The 15694-nt window shown below is 46.8% G+C and overlaps 1 protein-coding gene across 2 annotated transcripts in view; it reads left to right on the top strand.

Annotated features, from left to right (window-relative positions):
• Positions 1–2254: 2254 nt before the first annotated feature.
• The window catches only part of ACSS1 (acyl-CoA synthetase short chain family member 1), a 72947-nt gene continuing 59507 nt past the window's right edge, over positions 2255–15694 (top strand). The window contains exons 1-2 of one of the 2 annotated variants that reach the window (XM_053926207.2): positions 2255–2666; positions 12031–12127. In XM_053926207.2, coding sequence (XP_053782182.1) covers positions 2357–2666; positions 12031–12127 — 407 coding nt within the window. In that variant the 5' untranslated portion in view covers positions 2255–2356. The remainder of the gene's footprint in view (positions 2667–12030; positions 12128–15694) is intronic. The other variant, XM_053926206.2, reaches the window with a different exon arrangement.

Raw genomic sequence — 15694 nt, 5'->3', positions numbered from 1 at the left:
TCGAAACCAGATGAAAAAATGAAGCCTATGCTAAGAGAAAATGTACAGGGAACCAATAGTGATGCGAAGGAAACTGGGACTCAAATCAACGGTGTGGACCAGAAGGAAGAAAGAAACATCCAACCAGAAAAGAATGAAGAAACAAGGATTCGGAAAAATGAGGAGAGGCTTAGGAACCTCCAGGACACCTTTAAATGTTCCAACATCCGAATTATAGGGGTGCCAGAAGGAGAAGAGGAAGAGCAAAAAATTGAAAACTTATTTGAACAAATAATGAAGGAGAACTTCCCCAGTCTGGCAAAGGAAATAGACTTCCAGGAAGTCCAGGAAGCTCCGAGAGTCCCAAAGAAGCTGGACCCAAGGAGGAACACACCAAGGCACATCATAATTACATTACCAAAGATTAAAAATAAGGAGAGAATCTTAGAAGCAGCAAGAGAAAAGGACACAGTTACCTACAAAGGACTTCCCATAAGACTGTCAGCTGATTTCTCCAAAGAGACCTTATAGGCAAGAAGGGGCTGGCAAGAAGTATTCCAAGTCATGAAAGGCAAGGACCTACATCCAAGATTACTGTATCCAGCAAAGCTATCATTTAGAATGAAAGGGAAGATAAAGTGCTTCTCAGATAAGGTCAAGTTCAAGAAGTTCATCATCACCAAGCCCTTATTATATGAAATGTTAAAGGGACTTACCTAAGAAAAAGAAGATAAAAAATAGGAACAGTAAAAATGACAGCAAACTCACAATTATGAACAACCACACCTAAAACAGAAACAAGAGCAAACTAGGCGAACAACTAGAACAGGAACAGAACCATAGAGATGGAGACCACATGGAGGGTTGTCAATAGGGGAGTGGGAGGGGGAGGTGGGGGGAAAAGTACAGAGAATAAGTAGCATGGATGATAGGTGGAAAATAGACAGGGGAAGGGTAAGAATAGTATAGGAAATGTAGAAGCCAAAGAACTTATAAGTATGACCCATGGACATGAACTATAGGGGGGGAATGTGGAAGGGAGGGGGTGGGCAGGATGGAGTGGAGTGAGCGGGAAGGGGGCAATGGGACAACTGTAATAGCATAATCAATAAATATATTTTAAAAAAAGAAAGACCAAAAAAAAAAAAGAAAAAGAAAATACATGTCTTTGTAAAACAAACAAACAAACAAACAAACAAAACCACTTCCTTTTCCTGGAGCTGAAACACCAAAGGTGTCTCTCTGGAGAGTGAAGAGCTGTCTAGCCTGAGAGGTGCTGCTGTTCCATAGCTGTGCTGTATCACAATTGAGTTGTTTGTGTGGAATAGTCTCCTCCAATGCACCTCAGATTGGGGATTCCTATTGAGCTTGATGCTTCAGACACAATCTCATTTATTATTTACTACAACAGGAGAGGGAGATATTACTCCCATTTTTCTGTATAAGTAAAATGAGGTATGGAGAAATGTAGGAACTTGCCCAATGTCACAAAGCTAGAATATCCAGGGTTTGATCCCTGGCAACAGAAGCTGAAGCAATTGGTGAAAACTCCCAAAGTTAGTCCCAAACCAGTGTACCTTAGTGGAGCATTTGCTTGTCTGTTACACTTTCCCCCTTTCCCAAACCTTCCTGCCCTCAGGAGAAGACTCTCTCTGGGCTGAGGTGACAGCTGGGTGATAAAACCATTGGATCCCAGGCCACAGCCTCCCTGCCCTTGGGCCCCAGATCTGCCCATTTAGCCCACAGGGTGCTTGCTACCTGCATTGTGTTTTAGGAGATACAGACCGTGCTGGCAGATGAGGCATTCTCCCTCAGGGGCACACAAAGGGATTAATATTTTTACTTCAGCTTCAAATGCATACCAAACTAACTTTGGTCCTCGCACCCACTCGTGCACTTCGCTGCATCAGGTGCTTCTGTTCTGTGAGGGCTCCTTCCCTCGGATCCAGAGCCCTGAGCCAGCCTGCGTCCCGGATGCACGTGTCTCTAACTGTTGGCTGCGAGGTGCAGCTGAAGGAACTTTAAGAAACACAAACTGAAACCAAAACGGCCCCAACGCCCAGCAGGGCGGTAACACAGATGAGGGGAACCCGACCCGCAGCCCCGCCAGGGCCGGGAGCCCACTCTACACGGCTCGCCAGCGCTCCTCCCCAGGCCACTTCTCCTTCTTTGAGGTCATCTTCTCTCTGGCGAGGAGAAAGGAGGTGAAGACCGGCTGGCTCCAGAAGGCAGCTTCAGGCGGAGACAGGGCCTGAGGGGTGGGTGGTAGCGGGAGGGCGGAGACAGGGCGGAGCCCTCCTGGAGCGCGGCTCCCCCTGCACCTTCCAACCCGCTGGCAGTACCGCTGCAGAGACAGAGGCCTTGGGGTGTGGGTGAGATGGCGGCGCGCAGTCTGGGCTGCGGTAGGCGGCTACTGGACATCCTGCACTGGCGCGCGGGACTGCGGGGGTGGCTGCCGCGCAGGGCCGCCTCCGGGCCTCCCGGCAGCACAGCCGCCTCCGCAGACACTGCGCACCCTGCCTCCTACCGCATGCTGAGAGAGCAGGCGGCCCGGCAGCCCGCTGCCTTTTGGGGGCCGCTGGCGCGAGACTTGCTAGTGTGGGACACCCCTTACCAAACAGTCTGGGACTGTGACTTCAGTAGCGGCAAGATTGGCTGGTTCCTGGGAGGCCAGCTAAACGTGTCTGGTGAGTGGGCTGCGGGGATCCTGGGCGTCCCCAACTCATTCGTCCAGAGGCGACTCACAGAACCCAGCCGGCGCAGCGGTCCCGGCAGATCGCTGGCCGGTGGGCCTTCACCACCGGACCCCAGTGGCTCCAGCTTCCCTGTCCGCTGCAGCCCCGCGCCGGATCCCACTTTCCCGGCTCTAGCCGGTGCCTGCGGAGACCCGGCCCGGTGTACGACCTGGTCTCCCAGCTGCTGCTGGCCTTGCCCCAGCTTCCTCCTCCAATGGCGGACTCTCAAGTGTAACCTCGGCGTTCCACCGCCCAGTGGAGCGCAAACCAACGGGAAGCAGGAGACACTTAGGCCAGGCTGGGGTGGAGGGTGCCCGGCACGCAGGAGTCGGGACTTCCCTACTCCTGTCCCCCGGGGCTTGAGGCAAACTGAAAAGCATCAGGCTGTTGCTACAGCTGCCTGCCAAGCGACTGGCCTGGGGAGAAATGTAAACAATCCGGGCTGTGGAGTGTGGCCCTGGAGCAGGAAACCCAAGGCCTGCAGCTGGAATCATTTATCTGCTTGCTCCAGGCAGCGCCAGAACGAGGGAAGAAAGGAATGGGGGGACCCTCCCCAACCACTCTCCCACCCTCCAAAATGACCTAAGGCTTGTTTTTGACTTGGTTCTAATTGAGGTCCCAGAAACCAGCTCCACTAGGCACTCAATCCTTTGGTATCTGTTGAGTTGAATATACTAGTTTTTTTGTTAGGATTTGGGATTTGCGTGGTGGCCTGAGCAGACTGCCCGGCGGCAGCAAGGAGAGAATGCCCAGGAACTGGAGGCAGTAACCAGCCAGGCAGAGTAGGCGGACTGTGGGCAGGCAGCCTAAGGAGTAGGGGACTCACAGCCAGGTGGGTTGCTCAGGAGGCTGCATGGTCAGGGAGACTGGGGTACCGAGTTACCTGGGGTTTAAGGGGTGTTTCAGGGAAGAACTTGCAGATCTCAATAGCAGGGTCAGGCTCTGCCCAAGTCCTGAACAGGAAGTAGGATCTGGCCTGTTGCACGACTCCACCATTTACTGGGCCTGTAACTCCTCTGAGCCTAACTCTCCTCTTTTGTAAACTGGGAACAGTGAGCCCTCCTGCTAGGCTGATTGTGAGGTCAGAGTGCTGGAGCTGTGGAACAAGCCCAGCACTTGTTGGTGATCAAGAAATCGTAGCAGTTTTAATTTATAATTAGAAGTAGCAAGTCAAAGTAGTGTCTTGCAATTATTTTTCAAACAAAGAAACTTAGGAAACAACTTTGGACCAGATTTTTTTTTCATATTGTTACTACTTTGATAGTTTAATCAAAATGAATCACTTATTAGATAAGTGAGTCAGCAGCAAGTATCCTTGAGTTAGTGGGAAAACAAAACAAACCCTTAGGTTTGTAAAGTTGGTGACATGTACCCTTGAAGGGAGGAGAGCAACTGATTGAAGTAGAGAGCAGAAAATGTGCAGCTTCTGTGCAAGCTGACTGGGACTGGAAAGGCGTGAGACCACTGTGAATGGTCAGGTTTGGTGGCTCAGGCACATTTGTAGCCTCTCAATCCCGGATAAGTCACTGGAGATGGACCTCATGAGGAAGGCAGGAAGGGCCTCTTCAGCCTCTCTTGGTCAGGATCAACACATGGTTGGCTGGCAGAAGTGCTTCTTTTTAAAAAATTTATTTCTCCAGAAATTGAGCTTCAGAAACTGCCTTGTGGAAAAAATTTTCCAGCAGCATTCTTACCCTGAATGCGTATGTCTACCCTCTCATCTCAGAAATATCTCTGCCCTTTGCCAGTGTCTGCAAACCACGTAGGTGATGATATAAAAAAAGGCCAAGCCCGGCCATAGCTGCCCTAGGAGCCCCCTAGAATGCTGTGGAATGGTGGGTGTGTTTTGGACTGATCTGTCTGTGTGATAGTATGATGATGGCTTATTACAAAGGAGTATCACTTTTGAAACCCCCATTATCCCTTCAGGAAAATCTGTACCAGTAGTTCTCAAACTCTGGTCCCCAGATCAGCAGCATCAGCATCACCTGGGAACTTTATTAGAAATACAAGTGCTCAGGCCCCATCCTAGACCCACTGGAACCAGAAACTCTGAGGGTGGGGCTCTGCAATCTGTGTTTTCAAACTCTCCAGGTGCTTCTGAGGCATACACAAGGTTGAGAACCACTGACCTGTATGCCCTAACCTAGGGCAGACGGAGACACTTCTAAATGGGTAGAACTGGGATTAGTGTTCTGGCAATGACTCTAGTAAACAAACAGAAATGGCAGATGGGTGTAGTACAGCTTAGTGGTTCTTGGTGTGTTGAGAATTTCATCAGGTCTAAATCCTTGCTTTCCCTTTACTGTTCTTTGCATTGGTTTCCTTGTTTGTACAATTAGGACAGTCTAAATTCGGTTCTGGTGAATTCGGTTCCTACTGTTGCATATCAAACTACCCCCAAGCATTGTATTACTCTCACAGTTCTGTGGGTCAGGACTTTGGACAGGGCCCTGTGTGCGTGACTTGCTTCTGCTCCCCACTGGTCTCTGTCTGGGGCTGTTGTTACATGTCTGGGACCTTGACCAGGATGATTCAGGCTGGGTTCAGCTGGAACTGTCTCCCAAAGCACCTACACAGGGCTTCTCACCACTTGGCAATGGCTCAATGAATGTCGACCAGAGGTCACAGACACCACAGCAGAAGCTGCTAGGTTTCTTTGGACCAGCAGTGGATGGCCTGGGGAATCCTAGGGATGTTGTTAGCATTAAATGATAAAATACTTAATAAAGCTTACTGCATAATCCATTTTTTATATATTTTTTTATTGATTGATTTAAGTGAGAGAGAGGAAGGGAGAGAGAGAAAGAGACACATTGATTTTGTTGTTCCACTTATTTATGTATTCATTGGTTGATTCTTGTATGAGCCCCAGCAGGACCGGGGATTGAACCCACATCTTTGGCATATTGAGGATGGGACAGTGCTCTAACCAGCTGAACTACCTGGTCAGGGTTCTTTGCACAGTCTTTAGTGTGTTACTCATGCTCAATCACTGGTCTTTGTTATTTATTAATGAATGCTGTAGGGGTGGGGAGGCGGGGGTGTGTGGAGGACTATGACATTGAGCCTGGTCTTCAGCAGTGCTGCTGAGAGTGCTGTGTTTCCTCTGAACAGGACTACATGGGCTTGCATATGATCTATCTGGGATAGGCAGGAAACAGGTCAAGAGGGTATGCAGGTGGCCAACAGGGCTCAAAGACCATCCTGGAGCTCTGGGGTGGTAGCTAGGTCACCAGGTGAGTCATGGTGTCAGAAGACCTCCTGGGCATAAAGAGAGTCACCACCCCATTCAGTGTCTTGCTTCTCTTACCTTTACATAAAACTGCTTTACAGAAGGTTCTTTGGAAAGCCAAGATCTAAAAAAAGATTCTTTCCAGTTTTTGAAATTTGGCTTTGTCCTCCGTATGGGTCAACAGATGTTTTGCTCTGTGGTGTATAAACTCAAGATGTCAGGAAGTTGCAAATGCAGAACCGGAAGGTAACAACATGTGTTGATTTCAAATACACAACTACATTCTATTTTCTAAACACTGGATTCTGAGTGTGATTTTTTAAAAAAGTGTGTGTATTCTAACTCTCAAGCAATGGTGTAGAGTAATAATTTTTAACCAAGCATTGAACAGAGATTTCTGGATGCTTTTTGAAACATTAATTGCAGCAATGGGAACTATTTTGCTATGCCTTTCTCTTCCTTATGACATGCTTCCAGTAATTTAGAAGGCAGATACACTGACAGTCAATCACAAGATGCTATACTCCTGTGCTTCTCTTATTTCTCAGTGATTGAAATAACTTATCTAAGGTTTTTCAAGGAACTGTAAATGAAAATGTAATCCCAAGTGTTAGGAGAAAGTCCTCCAGAAGAGACTGAAGTCTCCATAGTTGTCAGAGGCCTGGCTTATTTTAAAAAGCACATGCAATGGTAATGGAAAGAAAATACAATAAAAAGTAATTAATTAATTAGTTTTTAAAAATCAGGTACTTCTGTAAATTTGGAAAACACAATTTTTGTGATTGATGAAATATCTTAAATTGTGCCAGGAAGATTTTTTATTTAAAGAAAACCCATTGTGAATCCCGTTCTGAATATAAACTCCCTTGTTTCTTTTGATTAAAGTAGAATTTCTGTATGTGGGTTTACTTAAAGTTGGGGAGGGAGATTGGTGCATTTAAACAACTGACAGGATTTCTTGAAAATTCCTGTGCAAGTGTATGCCATCTTTATTATGGAAAGGATAACCTCTCATAGTCGTTATAAATTTTGTTTACTTATGTATTTATTTGGAGAGAAACATCGATTTGTTGTTCCACTGATTGATGCATTCATTGGTTGATTTTTGTGTGTGCCCTGACCAGGGATCAAACCCACAACCGTGGCTTATTGGACAATACTCTAACCAACTGAGTTACCCAGCCAGGTTCTCGTAGTCTTAAAAAACAAACAAAAAAATGCCACACCTATAAAGCATCAGCAGACATTTGCTTAGCTATTTGCAGGGCTGTGCTAGACTCTATGTTAACCTGCCTTGAGGTGAACATGATGGAGCCTCTTCTCATTTCATAGTCATGACACCAGTGTGAAGTGTAAAGTGGTCACACTGTACAGGTGTGGGAATAAAGGCTCCACCTCATGTACAATGATGAACAGTGCAGAAAATGCCCTAATGCCACAGAGTCTGCATTCTAATGAGGAGATGAGTCACAAATTAATAAATGAGCCAATCCACACTAGGGTAACTTGCTCAAGGCATTTATAGTTGCTAAGGGAAGAATTATGACCTCACTCCCCAACTCACACCTATCATATGTGAACCTGGTTCACATATGAACCAGGGACATGGTTCCTGCTCTCAGCAATCTTGTGACCCAGACTGCAGAGAGTTTAGCAGAGCCAGCATTGTGTCCCAGAATGAGACCACTGGGCAGATTAACTGGGGCACTGATTGATGGAGAGGGAGAGATTACTGTGTGCTGGGAAATTTGAAAAAGGCTTGAATTAGGAGGTAGGGTTTGACCTGAGCCTTAAATTGCACCTAAGGCCCTCCCTGCCCAACTCTTCTTGGAAATGCTTGTAAATGGAATTTTCTTGTCCCACTGCCTAGTTCTCTGTGTGGAGACTTTTTTTTTAATGTGGAGAAATAAGAATTTCTTCCTTTTATTCTTGCTCTCTCCCTTCTTTCTTTTTCTCCCTGCAATTGAGGCAATAGCAGGACCCATACATATGTGTTAAAAGCCAACATATATGTGGTGTTTTTGGGCCACTGTAGCCCAGACCCCACACTGTGCTTTCTCTTAAGTGTCCTTGTCATCTGAGTGTCAACCATAGCAGCTGTGAACTGTGCTTCTCTTGGGAACACGGCCACAAAATCTGACCCTGTGACAGGAAACTCTCCAATGGCATCTAATTCCTACTGTCACTCCCAGAGCTAGAAACTGTTATCCCAACTTCAGATTAGAAAAATGAAATTTAGATTAAATGACAAATGTTGTTTCTGCTTAGTGAGTGTTTGGACAGGACTGGACTCTGGAGGATGGGTTTGACCTGTGACTCAGGCTGCCATCTAGTGAGGGTGTGGCCAAATGTCTTGCAGAGCTAGCAAGTGTTTTTGATCACTCCTGTCCCCATAGGGGAAAGAAAGCCACTTGGAATCTGGAATATATGTATAAAGTAGAATGTGTTTAGATATGTGCATGCATGCCTGTCTGTGGGAGCATGGTCCTGGACCAGCAGCAACGGCATCACTGGGATCTGTCAAAGGGGAAATGTTCAGGCCCACCCAGACCTGCTCATTCAGACTTCTGGTGGTGGTGGGGCTCACAGTCTGTGTGCTAAGAAGCCCTCTAGCAGTGCTGGGAGATTTAGAAGTGCTGATTTAGACCAATAAGAGAACTTCTTGAGGAACAAAGCCATGAAGACAGGAAGAGGGCTGTTCCCTCCCCTGGGCATGGCTTCAACCTGGTGCCATTTAGATTCCATTGTTGCCCTTTAGCTCGAGGACTTGAATGGCCTGTCCATCATCCAGAGCTGTGGTGCTTCTCTGCTTTCTGCTCTCTGTTCTGCATTAGGCTGCATGTATACAAACATGAACAGGACATCTGGTCCCTGCCCACAGAGGGATAGCAAGTGCAAACATCACAGGTGAGTGAGCTAAAGGTCAAAGTGATGCAAAGTGCTCACTGAGAGGGTGAGAATGTGTAGGTTGGGACCTGCAGGAGGTTGGGTACCAGGTGAGGACAGCAGTGGGGAGAGTGGTACAGTGTGCCCCAGGCAGGAAGAAATCATGCAAAGGTCCCAGGGCAGGAAGGTGGTCAACAAAATTGGCACTACCAATGGGGAGAGGTAGATCACTCAGGGCCTTAGTGGTCATTTGTTCAGCACTTACCATATGCAAGGAAGGCACATAGGGACACTGCACTTGGGGCTCAGTGCTGACCTGCCTGAATATCTGCCACTTGTCAGCCCCAAGAAGAAATGGACATAGGGCTGTTTTGCTGTCCACCCAGACACATCCTGGGTGCTTTCCATCCTGGGGCAGGTCTTTCCCCTCCACCTTCGGCACCTCTGCCCTCCTATTTGGTGTAAGCCATGCAAAAGATGCCCTGCTGGGCTCTGGGTCACTAAGAATCTAGGTTTGAAATTGGGAGCAGGCAATGTGGGTAGATGAGCCCCAGGTAAGGCATTACTTTGCTTTGAGGCCCTTCCTGTTGCTACCTGGCTAGGCCTTGGACAGGTCACTGGACCACCTGTAGATTGTTTCCTAAGCTATATCTGAGCCAGTCTTTTTCCAAAGTGACTCAGAAGATACAACTCACAGTGGAATAAGGTGCTTTGGAGCAGGCTTCTCAGATAAGAGTGTGCATACCTGTCATCTGGAATTTTCTCAAGGCTGCTTTGGGGTGGCGCCAATGGTTTGTATCTGTTCCCCAGTAATGCCTGGAGCAGCCAGGGTCCAGTGAACACTCATGTACACATGGAAGCAACACTCTCCTGCTCAGGGTACAGCTTTAACTCACTCTGTTTCTCTCCTCCATCCTTTTCTTAGTATCTGTCCTCAGCATCAAGGAGCTGGGCACTCCAAGGCTTGTCATGATCTGCTTAGGGTCATTGCTTCCTGTTCCATCAATCAGGTCCTCCAGGGCCTGGCAGTGGGAGCAGGGACAGGACCTGCCCTGCTGAGGCGTGGTTACCACCTCAGCTCCCAGGGTGGGGTGTGTCCTTGTCTGCTGCTTGTTCAAGAAAACTCAGAAATGCCCAGGTTTAGTGTGAAAACTTGATATCTTAACTTTGGAACACATTGAGACACACACAAACATACACACAATTGATTTTGAGTTTATTATATAAATCTAGGTTCTGCCACCAAGTGCCTTCTCAGTTTCTCTTTCTTTTCCTCTCTTCTGTTTTTGGGCATTTCTTCTCATCTGTTTGTTTAATAAGTCAAAGAACTTTCCTGAGTCAATAAATAGTAACTTTTTTCATGCCATTTATCTTTATTTATTATATATTTTTGCCATATAATTTATATACCTGTTAAGAGTCAGAAAATTGAAATGAAAATTTTATTATAAGAATAAATAACAGCTAACATAACCCAAGAGGGAAAAATGTAATTCACACACACACACCCACACGTTAGCTAAAGTATGTAAATATTTTCATGTGAGTTCACCCTCCCAAGAATTAGAGAAATCACATGATCTTTTGGTATCTCCCATAAATTTTGTCAGAATGGTTATGTCCTATTTAAAAGTCTCTAACTCGCCCTGGCTGGTGTGGCTCAGTGGATTGAGTGCTGGCCTGCAAACCAAAGGGTTGTAGGTTTGATTCCTAGTTGGCACATGCCTGGGTTGTGGGCCAGGTCCCCCAGTAGGATGTGCGAGAGAGGCAACCACACATTGATGTTTCTCTCCCTCTCTTTCTCCTTCCCTTCCCCTGTCTAAAAATAAATAAATGAAATCTTTAAAAAAAGGTCTGTAACTCATAGCATGGTATTTATCAGTCGGTAATAGTACCTTGTATTCATATAACAGTACTTTAACATTCAGTATTTCATTTGTTTCTGGCCATAGCCTTGTGAGTTAGACATGATAGATAATGCAGCTGCCATTTACATAGGAGGAGATTGATTTGAAAAAGATAAGTAACTGCCTTGAAAAGAAAAAAAAAACATTTATATACCTGGACATTGTGGTGACCCTGAAGATCAGATGGACAGATAGATGCTGCCCCCAACAGGTATTTGTGGTGATCATTTTCCCTATTGATGGAGAGGTGAGCAATGAAAGCCTGGGTTTGGAGGCCGGCATTGACAGCCACAGCTAAGCTCACTTTGAACAGGGTGTCAGCAAATGAACCTGATCCTACTAATCTTCAGGTTTACAGTAAATTGGCAGAATTGACCTGTTTTTTACAGGCAGTCATGTGACCAGAGCTTGGGTAATGGAGGGGGAGGGGAGTAGAGTCTTTTGGAAGACCAGCATTGCATTTCCCCATTGTTGCCACACTCCTTGGAAAAGAGGCTGGTGTTAGGGTGTTGGCTGGACACCTGAGAAGGGATGTGGCTCCTTGACCTGGACAGTGTGCATCTCTACCACATGCGAGAGCCCCTTGCATGAACGTTGTATTGGATCAGAGGTATCCTATTTGCATTAAATATTCTTTCCAGCCCTGGCCAGGTGGGTGGTTCAGTTGGTTGGAGTATCATCCGGTACACCAAAATGTTGCAGGTTCAATCCCCAGTCAGGGCACATACCTAGCTTGTGGGTTTGGTCCCCAGTCAGGGGGTGTACTGCAGGCAACTAATCAATGTTTCTCTCTCACATCAATGTTTTTTTTTTCTCTCTCTCCTCTAAAATCAATAAATATATCCTTGGGTGAGAATTAAAAAATGTGTATATATATATTCTTTCCAATGTTTCAGGCTGTGGTGTCCAGCCCCAGCTACACAACAGAACCACCCAGAAGCCTTGAAAGTTACAGGGTCATTTGGGTCAGGGTCCCTGGGGGTGACCCAGACAACACCAATGTGTGGCTGGGATTGGGACTGCTGGTGTGAAGTGTCTGCTTTATACCATTCACAGGGGATCACCCTGTACCTGTGAGATTATATTTGTGTAGTTATTATCTTATTTTCACAGGCTTTGACAGTCACCCTTCTCCTTGCAAGGAAGTAGAAACCTCACCTTTGATGAGGGAAATGGAAGTGTCCACCTCAGCAGAGAGTAGTGCAAGTCACAGCACACCAGACCCTCCTCCCCTGATTCTGACTGCAAGAGCTCCAAGTTTAATGTTTGTTATCATGTTTTTGTGCAGTCAACTGCTTGGATCAGCATGTTCAGAAGTCCCCGGAGAGCATTGCTTTGATTTGGGAGCGAGATGAGCCCGGAACTGAAGTGAGGATCACTTACAGGTACTGTGTGTCCCCTGATGGCAGGCATCTCAGTGCCTCAGAGGGTCTCCTGGGCCTTTGTGTCTCTGCTGTAGACGCTGGCATTACACCTCTGCTGAGGACTGTGTTCCAGGATCAGGATTGCCCAACTTGGAAGAGGCCTGGCTTTCCTATTCACTTGGCAATATTTGGTGTCTTGAGATTCCCGTAGAAGGAATCAGGTCTTTGAGAACAACTACAATGAATGTTTAAGGTATAGAGAGTCTATGGGCACAGACCCGTCAGTGTGTGTTCAGTCCTGGGCAGGGGTTGTCTGAATACCAAGGAGCATGTTTCAGCTTTGGAAATGTTCTCTCATCCTAGGAAAAGTAAGCACGAACACAAGCTGAATAAAATACATGCTTGCATAATTATTGTAAGATCAGCCTGCTCAGCCTCTTACTCTTAGTACACTTATAAAGCTGAGACTGAAAATAAAATCAAGTCTTTTACAGAGGGAAACACCTGACATTTGTATTCTTTGATTACTTAGTTCTTCACATATTCTAAGTGCCATGCACCCATCTGGATATTATGTGTATGTCGGAGGATTTGAACAAACCCAGTGTCCAAGAATAGTAACTGGCCTCCTGCAAGTGCTGCCTCCTGTGGGGAATGGCCTTGCTTGGGGTCACCATGGCTGGTCACTGCAGGGCATTGAGTCTTCTTTCCCCAGGGGTAAAACTCCCTTTGCAAAAGCCTCAAGTTCCCTTCATAGTACTATCACACACCTACTGTGAACCTTAGTTGTGTGTCCTTTATCACCACTCCTACTCCCCATCAAGGAGTCATGATCATGATTATGCTTCTGGTGGGTGGCTTACAGCTTTTCTTGTGCCATCATTTAACAAGTTTTATTGTGTGCCACTGTATCAAACAACCCCCAAATACATAGCAATGTGGCTGGGCATCTCTGAGGAGGTGGCATTTAAGCCGAGGTCCTATTGCTTAGGAGAAGCAGCCATGAGAAGAATGGGGGAAGAACTTCTCAGGCCATTTCAGAACCCTGAGGGGGAATAAGCATAGGTACTTCAGGAACAGAGAGAAGGTGCATGTGGCTAGGGTGACAGGAGTGAGAGAATGCAGAAGGAATGTTCAGAGGAGTAGATCCAGGTCCAGGGGCCTGAGAGCAGCAGTTCCTCCCTTGCCATTTGGATGACTGGGGAGCCACTGGGTACCCCTAGTTTCTTGCATGTCTCTTAAACTTGGGATTTATCTCCAAAGATGGTAAAATTCACCAAAGATGATGAAACTACTCAGGTTGACTTTTGGATCTGCTGCAGCTTTTAGTGGGTACTTCCCTACTTGTTCTCTCCTGTTTTTGTCAATACCCTCAGCATTCATAGTCCATCATGGCTTTCTAGCTTCTGCATGGACCCATTTCCTACCAGCCAAACTCACAGCCTATACTGATAAACCTCGGGTCCCACTCAGACAACTGAGGCAGATCCCCAGGACCCCTGTGCACACTAGAGTTTGAGGAGTACTGCTCTAATAAATAAGCTGGCTCCATTGTTCTTTACTATTATTGGCCCAGCTTGATTTGTGTGTGATTCTTTAGTAAATATTGAGACTCTATGGGTGGGAGTGGAGGAGCTAACCAACTGGATGCTGGAGATAAAGTCGGTCCAGCCACAGACCGATTTCCTTCCCTCACTGTGTCAGGCATGCCTGGATCCTTGAGGGGAGGGGCGAGGGGGTGTGGTGATGTGTGACCTCTCCTTGGCTGGACATTGCCCATGCACACGCCAAGTGAATGTTCAGTAGTCTTCTGTAGTCTGAAAGATGGGCTTGGGCTGGCCTGTTGAGATGTATGATTAATTGTGAACCACAGGGGAATTTCTAGTACTGCTGCCAGTTTGTTAAAGCTGAGAACAACTTTAGTTCCAATACACCAAAGTAACCCTGGGCAAGGGACAAACTCAGAAGTACAGGCAAAGTATTTATTGTTCTCTCTTCAAAAAATTTACAGATTGAACTCAGAACAGTTTTACAGACTTCAGCCATCTTAGTACCAGATGACTATTACTGTTTAGTGTTTGAGGCAAAAGAAACGTGTGCATACAGGTTGTCTATAATTGCAGCTAGTTTTTGAAAGACCTGGGCTAATTGTTTTCCTGGTCATTTTAGTTTTTAGATATAACATTTTCTTCCTCTCAGTATAGCCACCTAGACACTGGTTCTAGCTGTCCTGCCAGCATACAAACTTTCACTAAAATAAAGTGCTTTCCTGCCCAGTGTTCCATGAGGTAGCACCCAAGGTGCCCCAGGACGACCACAAGCACAAAGACCAAGTTCTAGACTCATAGCCTGAGCCCTTATGGAAACCTTTTGGGGTTGTGGTTCTTAGAGGCTGGGGTGCTGGTAGCAGTGCAGTTTCCTGGGGACCATGTCCACCTTGTCTGTCTCAAGCTTGGGCGACATGTCTCATTTCTCGGGTGTCCAAAGCCTCTCACTCCTGTGCCTTCTTTTGACAAGGCACATTTCTGAAGCCATTGTTGACTTTGTAACATGAACCAACAGCTCCTGCCCCAATAACCATTAGTAACACCTTCATCCCACTTGCAAGAATTGCCACTGTTTTCCACGTGTCTAGGCAGACACACATGTGCATCCCCACAGGGGTATGTATATGTATGTGTGTGCAGTACATGCACTTGGACACACACATTTTAAACATGCTCATTCTCCAGGCATATTCCTACAAGCTCCTGTTAGTGTTAAAGGATCTGTCCTGGTAATGTTCTCCAGGTTGCAGGCACAGCCCTTCTGCTCTGTTAGTCTTGTCTGCTATTACTTACCTATGTCCTTCAAATATCCTCTATTCTGAATACTGCCATGTATTTGTAACCTTACTTCCCTTGGGTGGGAGAGGCCTGGCAGGTTGGCTTTGGGAACCTTGGGGGGGCCCCATATCCTAATCCTGTCCACCACCCTCCCTGACCCCCGCACCCTATCAGGTCCTTCCTTTTGTGACACCAGTTCTGAGATGGGCCAAAGCTGCCAGGACGGGGCTACCTGCTGTCAGCAGTGCAGGTAGGCTTTGTGCTGGTGCTAGCCACCTGTCTCTGGTAGTGGAACCTCATTGACTGGTTTTCTTGAGCTTCCTCCTTCAGAAGTGTAGTGCTCACTTCTTTATAAGAAGTGAAGGAGCAGGAATGCTTTGCTTGGTGAGGATCAACCTGGGATGGCCTGCATACATCTCCCCATCTCCCAAGTAAGAGGGCAGCCTATGACCTGAGGCAAGAGCCAGGGTCAGAAGGCCACCCCATCCCAATTTCAGATGTGTGTTCAGGGATGGCTTGAGGAAGCTATTCTCTCCTAGTGAACCAACAGGACTGCAAACCCTGGGACCCTCTTGCAATGCCTGAGGCCTTCTGGATAGGGTCTACAAAGGCCAGGTGGGCCAAGTAACCTGGGCGGCTCCCTGAGGCTTTGCAGCCAGATAGCACTTTGGGCTCTGCTCCTTTCAACTGTCCACATGAGATTCTTCAGCTTGGTGCCTATTTTACAAGATTGTCCTTCACATGTAATTCAGGTTGGCATATT

Source organism: Desmodus rotundus, chromosome 6 (assembly GCF_022682495.2).
Source record: "Desmodus rotundus isolate HL8 chromosome 6, HLdesRot8A.1, whole genome shotgun sequence".
NCBI lineage: Eukaryota > Metazoa > Chordata > Mammalia > Chiroptera > Phyllostomidae > Desmodus > Desmodus rotundus.
The sequence above is the reverse complement of the archived record's forward strand: the minus strand, read 5'-3'. Positions and strand labels throughout refer to the sequence as shown.